The sequence below is a fragment of the Triturus cristatus genome, chromosome 12 (assembly GCF_964204655.1).
Source record: "Triturus cristatus chromosome 12, aTriCri1.1, whole genome shotgun sequence".
Taxonomy (NCBI): domain Eukaryota; kingdom Metazoa; phylum Chordata; class Amphibia; order Caudata; family Salamandridae; genus Triturus; species Triturus cristatus.
Window position 1 is genome coordinate 693081419 of NC_140595.1, and position 13479 is coordinate 693094897.

At 43.3% G+C, this 13479-nt stretch overlaps 1 protein-coding gene across 1 annotated transcript in view; it reads right to left on the reverse strand.

Moving 5' to 3' along the window:
• The window catches only part of LOC146780110 (mucin-3A-like), a 132550-nt gene that overhangs the window by 97482 nt on the left and 21589 nt on the right, over positions 1-13479 (reverse strand). Inside the window, exon 3 of the mRNA XM_085637119.1 lies at positions 10577-10635. Coding sequence (XP_085493245.1) covers positions 10577-10635 — 59 coding nt within the window. The remainder of the gene's footprint in view (positions 1-10576; positions 10636-13479) is intronic.

Consider the following 13479-nt stretch of genomic DNA (forward strand, 5'->3'; position numbering starts at 1 on the left):
TGTCTCCTCTTTCCCCACTTCATGTCTTCCTCTCCTCCCTCAAATTTCAGGAATGTCAGCAATTGACTTTCACTGCCTTTGAAAATAACCTCACTTACATCTTGTCAACATGAGTAGACAAAAGGCTTCTAAAATGGATTCTACAGGCTTCCCTTAATCTGGTTCACTTGTGCATACAGTGTTTTCACCACATGGGTTGAACACATGCACAGATGCATAACATGCAGTGTGATTTTAGTACAAGGACCTGGGATAGTGTTTAGCAACAAAACTTTAAGTGAGCGGACCAGTAGGCCTCCACTCTTGTGACAGAGATAAAAAGGCCTGGTTACAATGACTAATTAAAAAAGCATGGTATGCTTCCACCGGTCTACACGCTAAACCTATGACAGGTGTGGTAGTCCGCTGTCAAACAAGTGAGGGCATGCAAAGTTCAGGACTTCACTCACATCAATGACAGCCCTTGACCTTCACACATACACTAGATTAGCATGAGGCTGGGGCCAAAAAACAGAATGGCCAATACTCACTGCAAGGCAGTGCTGGAGCATGATTATTACAAGTCTGCTCATAAGTGTATTAATAAACATAATTAACAGTGTTAAAAATATATTAACATGTGAAACTTTCGAAAGTACAATGTAAAAAATGTGCACGAAAGACACAACACGTTTAGTAAACAGAAACTGCAGTGAATAAACGTGCAGAAAGCATGGAAAATATGAGATTTATGGAACTTAAATGACATGAGAGAGAAAGTTGATGGACGTGAAAGCAAGATGGCGGCCGCCTAGACACTCACGCCGGTGCTCTTCCCCGGAGCTTTCAAAATCTTACCTTGCTCCTGCTGTGGGAATCGGCCGCTTGGAGTCCCTCGCGGATCCTGTCGATCGTTTAACTCGCCTCATTGTGATGCTCACGGGATCATCGGTGTGGAGAGGGACGAAGAGCGGGGTCTGGCGCTCGCTTTGTGAGCCTGCTGCTCGCCGGTGTCTCAGTGCTCTGGACTGGTGGGCGGGACTTGCCAGGAAGCTTCCACGACTGGCCCTTGGATTAGTTTACCGTACTGCCTGGGTGGCTGCCTGCTCGAGAATGCCACCAAAACCTGTAAAGACCCTGAAAGATAAAGGTGAAGCGCTCAGCATAGCTCTGAATAGATCTTCAACTCGAGCTCCTGCTGTCAAACCGGATGGGACTTTTGAGCAGCCTGGGCCAGGCAAGACGGCAGCGGCAGCAACAGCCCAAGTGGGGAAAAACAATAGGGCAGTATTAACACTAGTAAAAGGAGGAATCAAGCCCCTAAATCAAGCAAGATTGGTGCTGGTGCAGGTGTTGAAGAAGGAACAGGGGCTCTGGACATTGACTTACAATACGTACCGCAGACCTCAATTACAGAATTTTTCACCAGCAAACATACCGAGATCTGGCCGTCTTTACCATCCCTGCCATTTCCGCGTAAATAAACTATTAGGCAGGCTACACCGGCAGCGCTAGATGCCACGCCACAGGCAGATGTGATGGGAGAGAATGGTGAGGATGGGTCAGAGGGCTGGGAGCCCTATAGTACTAGTGACCCTTTGCCACCTGAACAAGTAACCAAACCTGCAGGGGCAGGGGGTGGCGTGGATAAAGGCGAAGAGGATAAGGACCGCTCCGCTGGGCTGCACGGCGCTACAGCAGCCGCATCCTCCGACACCACCTTGGAGGGGGTTGATAAATTCTTCTCTCTGACTGATGACTCAGATTCTGACTCATACAACAGTGAGTCTAGTGGGAATCTCTCAGTCACATCGAAATCTAGCACTCTGAAGGCACCTGAAACAGCATTTAAGCGCCAGAAACAACAGAAAATGCGCAAGGGCAGCATTGAGCCTCGAAAACAAAGAACAAAGAAAGTTCCTGGTAGCGGCTTAAAATGGGATTACTCCCACATAAGGATGGCTGGGACTTCGCCTGGGGATCCTACCGCTGATGACTCAAAGATAACTACCCCACAATCTACTAACGCCACCCCTATTAGCCCCGAGCTTAGTTTAATATTAGATTCTATTAAAGAACACCAAGCTGAGACACGGGCGGATAGTAAAAAAGCCAGACAGGCGACAAAAAAACTAGAAGGGGCTGTATGAAAAGTTGGGAAGGCATGCTCGGAGATTGGGGAACGCTTGACCCACATTGAGGATAGAACGGCGGCTCTTGAAGATGCAGTTACGGAAGTGAAAGAGCAAACCAAGATGCATGAACACCAACTAAGCGATGTACAATGGAAGCTGGAAGATATGGAAAACCGTCAACGTAGAAACAACCTTCATTTCCTTGGTATAGAGGAAGGCGCAGAGGGCGAGGACATACAAGCATATATGTTGGAGCTTTTGAAAACATCGTTCCCTGAATTGGCCGGATGGAACTGGGTCTCGGAAATACAAAGAGTCCATAGATTTCCAATGTTTAGCAAAAAAACATCTTCAGCGGACAGGAATTCAAAGCAGCCACGAGCCATCTTAGTTTTTTTGGGGAATTTCCTGCTGCGACAAGCAATATTTGAAAAAGCCCACCCAGACACTCGACGGACATATCAAGGTATATCATTCTTCACGCGCCCGGACTTCTGCCACATGACAGTTGAACGTAGGTTGCGACTGCGACAGGCTATTAAGCCGTTCCAAGATGCAGGCCATGAAGCACATCTACTGGCTCCTGCCAGACTGAAAACAATAGTGCGTGGCTCAGTAAAATTTTTTACGTCAGAGATCCAGGCTAATGAATATCTGGGTCAGGTCTCAAAGAGCGATAACAATACTTGAAGACCAGGACAAGGATATGGGGGCGGGAAAAAAACTTAAATTTGTTGGTCATTTAGACAATCCTCTTTTTCCTGCTTATGGCAAATGTTCGGTCAATGATCTTTGTCTTTGTGTGAATTGTGGCTTTTTTTTAGGAGCAAAGGGGACAACACATGTTAAGAGGGGGGGAGCACCTTGGTGTTGGTAGACGGTTTCCATCACACAGACCAGTTGGTCTGACTGATTTCAGTAGAGGGGGGGAGGTGGGGGGGAGGGGGGGCTGGTGGCAGGCTGGAGGGAGGGTTGGGGTTGGGGTAATGGTAGGGGTAATGGTAGACTGAGCAATGGCACGCTATGCAATATACAGCAGGTAGTGGTAACAGTATTATTGGTGCAGCATTTTATGGCCTTGGGAAGTAAACGTCCTGATGCATATCAAATTAGAAGGGAAAGAGAATCGGCAGCAGGTATTTTAGAAGTAGGGGTGGCCCTAGTGGTATCACACTGGAGTAAGACTTCAGGCTCTAATTGGAGGTTTTCTCGCATGGTTGAAATTATCCCCTTGAGATATGGCTAGGTTGCGTATAGCATCTATTAACATCTGCGGCCTGAATGGTAAGGCTAAAAGAAGGAGGGTACATGAAGAATTTGGTTATTTAAAAGCAGACGTGTATTGCCTTCAAGAAACTCATGTTGCCAGAGAAGATAGGGCCTTGCTGAATACTCTAGGTTTAAAGGTTATTTGTCATACAACACAAGAAACCAGGACCAGGGGGGTGGCTATTTTAGTGAAAGGCACCTCAACTATTCCAGGCCGCAGTGCAGTTGATAAGCTGGGCAGATGGGTGATACAGGAATGCAAGGCCGGTAGTGGCTCTTTTACACTATGTGTTATATATGCCCCAGTGTTGGATGATCCAAGTGTTTTTAATTATTTGGCTGTTGAACTACTAACGTGGCCTGGTCCATTTGTTGTTTGTGGGGACCTCAATCTAAATGGGTCAAGAGGGGGGTTCTGTAATATAGAAGGAAACTATGTTGGACGAAAGGCACAATAATTTTGGGCACTTGGGCATTTGCGTAAAGAGCTTGGTCTGGTAGATGTATGGCATGCCCTAAGGGCACCAGACCCAGGATATACCTACTATTCAGCTCCGCATGACAGCTTTGCCAGGTTGGACTACTTTCTGGTTACAGCCGTATTGGTCAGAGGTGCACGGGTGGATTTATATCCTAGAGTAGTGTCCGACCATAATCCGATTGTGTTTGAACTAATAATTGCTGGTCTGACGCGAGTACCTAGACAGTGGTTGTTTGAAAGGGGGCTGCTCTTGGATCCTGATTTTGTTGAGCATATGCGGTCCTGGATTGTGCTCTTTTTTTCTATAAATAAGGGAAGCGCTGCGGAAGGGTTCGTCTGGGACTCCTTCAAAGCATGCATAAGGGGTGAAACCTTGAGCTTTAGCATCGCTAAACAGAAGAAGGCCTGTGATCGCTGGGGAGAACTATATCGTACTTTAAGTACCTTGGAAACTAGATTAATTGGCACTGTCCAAAATGGAAGAGATTCGGCTACTGTTTTAAACGAGATAGCCATCATTAAGGCCCGCCTAAACGAACATCATGCAGAGAAAACAGCTGGGAAACTCCTTGCTAGCGAATAGGATCGCTATGAATATAATGAGCGCATTGGGAGGTATCTGGAAGTTAGGGCCAAACAGCAGAGCATGGATTCTAATATTAGTAAAGTTAAGAACATGAGCGGAAATATAGTCACGGAACCTGGGGAAACTAGGGAGGCCTTCATGGAGTTTTACGCTAACCTGTATAAAGAACCGCTTATATCCGGCTCTGCATCACCAGATAACCACTCAGCTGGCCCGCTGGGCTCTGCTACACTCACAGATGAGCACAGGTTGATGATAGGGGGAGAAATTTCATTAGAAGAGCTGCAATCGGCCTTGTTTGCCCTGCCCTCAGGTAAGGCTTCAGGGTTAGACTCTATACCATTAGAGTTCTATAAAATATTCTTTGCAGAAGTTCAGCAGGAGTTCTTGAACCTCGTAAATGGAGTCAGAAAGGGGATCTCACCACCCAGATCATGGGATGTTGCCAATATAATTATATTCTTAAAGAAAGGTAAAGATCCCACTGCTCTTGGCTCCTATAGACCCATTACACTGCTAAACAGTGATGGAAAGCTGTACTCAAAGATCTTTGCTACCCGACTGGCTGGGGTCATACATCAACTTGTATCGGATAAACAGCATGGGTTTATCCCGGGACGGGGAACTACAGACCATATCCAAAGGGTTATAACCATATTCGACGCAACTGAAGTTTTGTCTAAACCAATGGGGGTCTGTTTTTTGGATGCCGAAAAGGCCTTCGACCGTGTGTCATGGGCCTTACTCTGGAAAGTGATGGAGGGTCTTGGATTGGGGATAAACTTTATCAACGCAATCCAGGCAATACATAAAAGACCTACTGCCTATCTGAGTATAATGGGACAACAAACTGAATCCTTTGTAATAGAGAGGGGTAAAAGACAGGGTTGCCCTATGTCTCCTCTACTCTTCGCGCTATTTATTGACCCTTTTATTAGAATGTTAGAAGTCTCACAAGAGGTTGTGCCCGTTACATTACAGGGGTGGGACACCAAGACCCTCGCCTATGCCGACAACATCGCCATAATTACAAGTGATCCAGATAGGGCTATAAGGGCTGTGGAGGAACTGGCTGAAGTATTTGGAAAGGGGTCAGGATTCCTTTTGAATAAAACTAAAACTCAAATTTTAATCAACAGGCACACGCTAGCATCTGATATTAGGATTACAAATGATGCTACGTATCTTGGTATTCGTATTACTTCAAAGATAGAAACAATAGTTGATAAAAAAAATTCCCCTATTCTGGACAAAGCCAAGCTTGATTTTAAAAGATGGGATAATATGAGACTGCCGATAATGGGAAGATGCAATTTAATCAAAATGATCTTTCTTCCAAAAATATTATACGTGTTTAGATGTCTCCCATTAGAAATTAATGATATATGGTTGAAGAAATTTGATCGGATAATAGCTAGCTTTATTTGGGCATACGGGAAGACCAGAAGAGCGAATACTTTTATGTGTTTACCTAGAAGTAGGGGCGGCTGGGCATTACCAAACTTCAGGCTGTACTATCTCTCTGCAGTCTTGCAGTGTTATCAGATATTGTTTCGCTGTCGCACAACGGCACAGGATTCCAGCATCAGGTCACCCTCCATCTATGAGCTATTGCTTGGTAAATCTGCTCAGGGTTGTCTAATGATATTCTTTGAGCAAAGCTATTTCAAACGAACCCGCTTTAAGACCCTGTATGCAGCTTACAGGAATTAGGTATTGGTTAGGAAAAAAGCTGGGGTGGGCAGGTATAGTCGATATACCCCTCTGATTCAAAATGAGCAACTGCCTTGTATTTTTCAAGACAGTTGTTTACAAGATGGGGTTGTAACGGGGTTAGCAGACTGGGAGATTTTTTGGTAGAGAGTTTGTTTGCTCCTTTTGAACTGGTCTGCAGTAAATTCAATATCTTATCACAAGATTTTTTTTAATATTTACAGATCAGGGATTTTTTTTTTTTTAAAGTAGGGGGGACCACTGGCTTTGATCAAATACCGGTATTGGAGGTAATGGTAAAAGAAGCTATCCCTTCCATCTCTCAGATATATTGCTGCTTATTGGAATTGGTCCCTGACGACCTCGAGAAACAGGATGGGAAATGGAAGGAGAAACTTGACATGGTCGATTCAGGGTTTTTGGAATCACTGGAGCTAGGGGGCACAGTGATGTATGCCTCGAATCTGCAATCGGAACACTATAAAACGGTGTATGATTTATATATAACCCCTAGCAAAGATTGCAACATGGGGCGGCACGGCTGGGACAAATTGCCCCAGATGTCATGCTCCAGGGGCAGACCAGGTTCATATATTCTACTCCTGCCCCAGTCTAAATCAAATAGAGCTAGAAATCGTGGGCTTTTTAGGGGAGATATTAAAAAGCAGCATTACTCCGTCCCCGTAGCTTATGCTATTGGGAGTAGACAAAACCTACTTAGGACCTGGGCTGGAATTGATTTTTATAGCTATGACTGTGTATAGATTGTGTATATCTTCTGCATGGCTGGATAGACTTCCTCCGACATTCCAGCAATGGAAAGGGCGCTTCCTGCACGTATATCACTTTGAAATGGCTCTATATAAACGTAAGGGTATTCAGGCTAAACGAAAAGGAAGGAAGATCTGGGGATTATTAACTGCATGGATAAATGAGTTTTAAGGTGCTCCAATGTTGTAAACTACCCCTAAATATGATTCAAACTGGGTTAATGTTAAGCTGAGTATTATTTTAGCTTAGATGCCGGGATTTGAAGTATTGTTTGTTTAGTTCTGTTTTTTATGCCTAATGCTGCCCGTGGATTTATGTACACACACTTGCTGATATCGTATATGTATTATGTGATATGGGGAAAAAAAAAAAGGGTGCTAAAGCAAAACTTATAAGTGGAATTTAGCAAATAATGATAATGAAAATACCTAGAGTAAAATGTTTCATGATTATGTTTTCTTATTTATAACAAGAAAGTAATCGATTAAGTAATAACGCGCATTTTGAAATTGGGTTACACTTGAGAGTTTAATCAGAATAATGAATCCTTCATTATCGTTCTCTGATGTAATTTTCTTCTCATTTCTTAAACAGTAATGTGTGTGCTTTACTCTTCGGGAAAACGGCAATTTATGCTTTTCCTATGAAGGCCTCAACCCCTGCTACAAATATTTTTTTTTCCTTTCGCTAAACTAGGCCTCAAAAAAATGTATTTCATCCACTGTTATTTCCAAAAATGCGTATTTTATTTGTTTTAACTGTGCATAATACATCACTAGAATTTCCTCTCTACTGTTAAGAGTATTTCTTTCTATGAATAATAGTGTTGACTATGTTGTAAGCTGATGTGAAAGCGAGCGTGAGGACATAAAGAAGTTTCAATTTTATTTCCTGCTTCCTTGGAGAGATGACATCTTTCTAAATAAACAATGGACTGTCTTGTTATAGTTCCGGATGACACAGCTTGGAGAATGATCACCTCATGAACTTAACCAATGGAATAGTGCAGAACTGTGAAAATGAAACAATTAGGGTTGGGATTGTGAACATCTTGGGATATAATTATTTCCGTGGAAAAATAATTTGGCAGTAGCTGTTTCTTTGAGAAGAGAGCCCTTTGGTGCTGTATTCTGTCTGCTAGTCTGGCTGGCTATAATCCATGCAAATTCTGGGTTTGACATGCTGTCAGTACGAACCTGATTTTCTTTAACCCCTTCAGCGCGGCGCAGATTACCGCGCAGTGCTGAAGGGTTCGAGCGCGGGCGGGGCCATGACGGAGCGGTTCCGTCATCCGCACAGCGCAACCGATGCGCATGACGGAACCGCTCCGTCATGCGCATCGAAGGGGTTAAATGATAATTATCCTGATTACCTTGTCCTTCATCGGCTGGTGATGTTGCTCAAGCTATACCTTTTCAGCTGAATGATTAGCTACCTCTGACTATTGTGCGCCGTGCAGTAGTCCTTTGATCTTAGGTTCGCATAAAATCTGAATTGCATATTGATATTGCATGATTTATTTCCTTTTGTCTCTCTCTCTCTCTCTCTCTCTCCTCTCACACTTGTCATTGATTATGATGTATTTGCCATGAACTGTATTTCTTTATTGTGATTTTGCCTGTAACATTGAAATATTACAAAATTGACATTACTAATGTATTTGGTGTATAGACCATTCATATTTTGACATATTTAGATAAAAGTGACTTGATAAGTATCGAATTTGTCTTTATTGATGAGTTATTCGACATAATGCTTATTGTGACTATTATTGTTGGGCAGGCTTTTCCTTCATTATAGGTCCTCATGAGAAATAACATCCGTCTCTTATTATCTGAGTCCCTAAGAGCTCTCCCAAAGATCTATCGGAGGACCAGATGTATGCAAGTAGTCATTGAGGTTTCTATGGGCCCAAACTCTTAGATGTAATAAAGAGTCTATTCATGATATATTAGAGATATTGTAAATGAGTATACATTTTACACCGCTTCCGCTGGATCAGTTTCTGGTAGCATTCTCCAACTTGACATCACAATAGTATTTGTCGTGCTGTATCATAAGATGGTGTAGTCTGGACTTTACAAGGTTGGCAACATGGCTTGGTTCTGCTTACTAGGTGGAGCCATGGTATGGACTCACTAAAGGTTTAGGTCTTTTCCCATGGATATTAGGAAAACATAAACAGATGGTGCTGCATAATCCTTGTGTCATGGGTGCCTGCACCATACTATCACTTCAGGCTGTGTGTTGAATGGAAGTAACATCATTGTAAGTCTTAGGTTTTCAGCCATGATTTTCCAGAAATCATCTAAAATGTAACTGTGGAAAAGGCTATTCTGATACCAGCACTTTACTTCATTCTACTTCACTCTACTTAACTCTACTTCATGTCACTTCATAGCTTGTTCGACTAGTCACTGTTTGTGTAACAGCTTGTCCTTCGTCATACTATATTTTCTGTATCACATCTTTTGTTTATATGTCACACTGCATATGACGATTAACATGTTTTCTGTGTCACACTTTGTGTTCTGTCTAAACATCTTTTTTGAGTCACACAGTTTCTTCTGTGTTGTTCTATTTTCTAGTTCACAATGTGAGCTGTGTATGACACTGTGCTCCTCCCAGTCACACTATGGCTCTCACTACCAGTCTGGTGAACTGGGCAAAGTGCAGTATGGAGTTAAGCTCTGCTAGATCATGAATGGCTCAGGGTTTTTGCATCAATTTTTCCCAGGTACAGGAACACTGGACCTGATATTACTGGCAATAAAAAAGAACTGATGGAATTGCAGTAGGCTTCTGCTGCAACAGCAGCTAGGCTTTGTCCGCTGGCTACGCCTGAACTCCTTTTCGGTCAATGCATCAGGGGCGGTTCCTTAGCTAAGGCGAAGGAGCGTTACCCCACTGCTTTGCAGCAGTGTTAAGAAATGTAAAATTAAATGATACCTCAGTGTTATAATTTTATTTGTTCTTGCTGCAGGGGGGGCGGGCTGCTTTACTCAAGGAGTAGGGGGGAGTGGTGGTCACTCTGTAAAGTGTGCATGAAGGCGTGGCTGGCCATCTTGGGGCTTTGCATGTTCTCCAAGCAGGCTGCATTACAGCCTGGGTGGAGAAAATGCCCAGGCTTCCAGTCCCCGTCTGAGCACAGAGCAAGGGGCTCAGAACAATCACAACACTGTACGAGCCTGAGTGCTTCCTGTTACAGCTGACGTGGAGGAGAGATGGAGGAGAAATAGTGAGTGCTTTTTTCCTTTCTTTTTTTACACCCTCCACCACTCAGCGCCACCCCCTGTCCATGCCGGACGCCCCCTGTAATACATGTTTCTTTCTGCTAGTTCACTTCAACCTCTTCCCTTGCCTACCCCTCCCCACCCTCATCCTTCCTCTCCCACCCTGCAGAGAAACCTTTTGCACCCATTGTTGCGCCATTTACCAGCAGCTCAGACTGTTGCCTCCTACTAATAATTAATTCTCCATAATTCATATTTATCATTGCCATCTCTAAAAACAGAAAATAAAATCCCAAAATGTCTAAGCCTTCTCACCAGGCCAGACCATATGTCTATTCCTGCTGAGTGGGCGTGTTAGAATTTCATGACGCTGACACGATAAATTATCAAATATTTTAAATCATCTTACCTTACAGATAGTATTTCAATGTCTTTAAACCCTGGCACATTGCTATAGACCTTTACCATCTGGAAAAAAACAACAACATAGATATGGTGTGGCTGCTATGCTGAAAGAAAGTTAAAAGAAGGTTTTCTATCCTAATTATCATTAGTATGTTCTAATACATCAGTTGCATTGTCAGTTGACTATTCACCAAAATGTAACATTTTTTGAAGTCCTTATGGCTGCATAATATAGTATGATGGATGTGCAGCATAAAACATGTATATTGCATTGGATACATACATTTATTGGAATACATCTGTTGATCAAATACCTGTGGTAAAACAGTAAATATGTTTTAAAACTAACAGCCTTTGCTGGACAGCCCCAACTCTGGCACTCTGACACGTTCCTTCTTGAAATCCCATCTGTTAAAAAGACAAATAACCTGAACTGGATGTTGGTAAAGCCGGATCTTGGTTTTTCTGCAGTTCCCCTGTCTCATTTACAGGTGAGTTAAGGACTAGATTTATGTCAGTGACAATTACCAAAGACCCAAGGGTGTAGATACCATTGGTGCAGCATGTGCATTGGCACCGGGATACACAGCCCTGATGGGCCCCTTGAAACCCTGGCAATTGCTATATTTTTCTACTCATACAGCAGTCCGAGGTTTCCATTTTCCTTGCACCAGGATCAGAGGCATCTTTGCTGCACTACTGCGAAGCTCTCCAGACATATATGTTCCAATTCAGGTTTATTTATGCATAAGTGACTTTCAGCAACGAGGTCCAGCCCCCAAATATTTTCTCTTAGATGCTCCGCACCATAACTTTATTTCTACGTCACAGTTGCATCTTGATCATTTTTCCAAAACACTAGACTGAAACTCTACAATTTCCGACATCAGAAACTCAGCTGGTTCCACCATCAGAACGTTATAGCCAGCTGCCCATAACATTCCAGATTTGTAAAGCACGACTTATCACCTCTAAGGGTATCCAGGTGCTGGGGGTCAAAGAGGAGATTAAGTGAGCTATTGCCCAGAGTCACATGATGCTGAGCTGCTGCTGGCGCCGGGGATTGAACCGTGAGCTCCGCGTTCTGGAGTCAGACACTCTGGCGGCTGCGCCACACCTCTTCCATCTAACAAATGCATGCCACAGCTTCATGATTACCTGGCAATCCATATAAAGGGCAGGTCTTTTGCCATTCATTTTTCCTGCTCAGGACCCATGTGATAGCCCTGGGAATTCTGGGCAGAAAATGTATCAATGGATCCCACACACAGTGAGAGAACTCCCAGCTCATCAACGCTATAGACCTTATTTGCGTAATGAAACCCCACTAAGGGGGCTTGTCTACTCAATACAAAAAAAGGGTCAAGCAGGCTGACATAAGATGATGGCTCATCTGGCATTCCATTTATAATGAAAGTGCTCCTGCTGGGTCATCAAAAGCACTTTTATGAATATTCCCCACCTGAGCAGTCGGGACATCTAAGTACGACAGGAACTGCCTACCATTGGTCAGGCAGCTATAAGCTGCATAGCCGTTCACCACAATAATGGTGTAATACTTTGTTAGGTAGTACTTGCGGGGGCTCCACCAGACCAGGAACTTCTCGGCTGGCCTGCCATGTTTTCGTTGGCCCCAAAAGACTTTACTGCGACCCTACCTTGTGAGTGTCACGAGCTCTCACTCTTGTTGGTAAAATTTCTAGTTGCAGCTGTCGCTATTTATTTATTTCCAGTTCCATATATACAAATCTGAGTGCACCAACCTAGTGCTCTGACACATAGAACTCAAATCTAACCAACAGATCGTCTCTGTGGATCTTTCCCCTCGAAAGATCTGAGGACCCCCTTGATGACTGACCACCATATATATATATATATATTTAAATTCTTTTACCAAGTCTTCGAACATTTCATAATTACTGTTTAAACATATTTTCTAGTATATATTATATTATATATGTATGTGGATTTTCGTATTCCACTTTTGATGAATCAAGTTTTAACAGACCTTTTATACACTTCTGAAAATATTTTTACATCAGAATTGTATTGTTCCAAAGAACTGTCCTTTTTCATACATAATAATGTTCAAATTATAATCAAATTCCACAATTAATTTTGCGTTGAAAAGCTCTCCTTCAGGGGTAGTTCATTGTCTGTTAAAATTCAAAGGTTTCTTATTCTGGTAAGCCAGCTTTTCAATTAGGCAGGGAAACCACCTTCTATAGAATCCTATTTCTGCACATTTACGATGTTATGGCGTTAAGCTCCCTGTATAAGTAACTATTCATCATCTAGTCTCATTCTTACTCATGATTCCTCTATGTGTGTAATATACCGGCAAGCATCATGAATCTTAGTTTTCCCTCCAAGTAATAATAATAACATCACCACCTCTATGTTCAAAATCGTGCAAAGTGCATCACTTCGTGAGAAACTCATGTCTAGTGATGTCAAGAATGTACTTACGGGGGGGCGTGGCTTGACGCCCAAGGAGTATGGACGCGTCTCCGTGAGGCTCCCGGTCCCGGAGCGGAGAAGTGCAATTTCGCGATGATTTCTAGGAAAGCAGCTGGCAGCAGTTAGCATAGGAATTGCTCCTGCATCGCGCACCATGTTTTTCGAACAGATTTGAGACGATTACTTTGCCTTTGTCAGGTAATTAGTGTCTGCTCGTCTCAGCAGCAGCGCGACCGCCATTTTGTTTTTCGGCGGAATGGCTTCCCCTTTCACGAGCTTTCACCACAAGGCGACCTAAGGACAGAATTCCAGTGGCAATCGATATCTCCTCTACTCATGATGTCCGAATGACCGTTTTTCCTGGTTTTTTTTTTTTCTGTCGCTGTCTCTGTTTCTACCTCAGCCTGCATGGATGCTAGCAGTGGCCGCCATCTTAGGTAATGATTC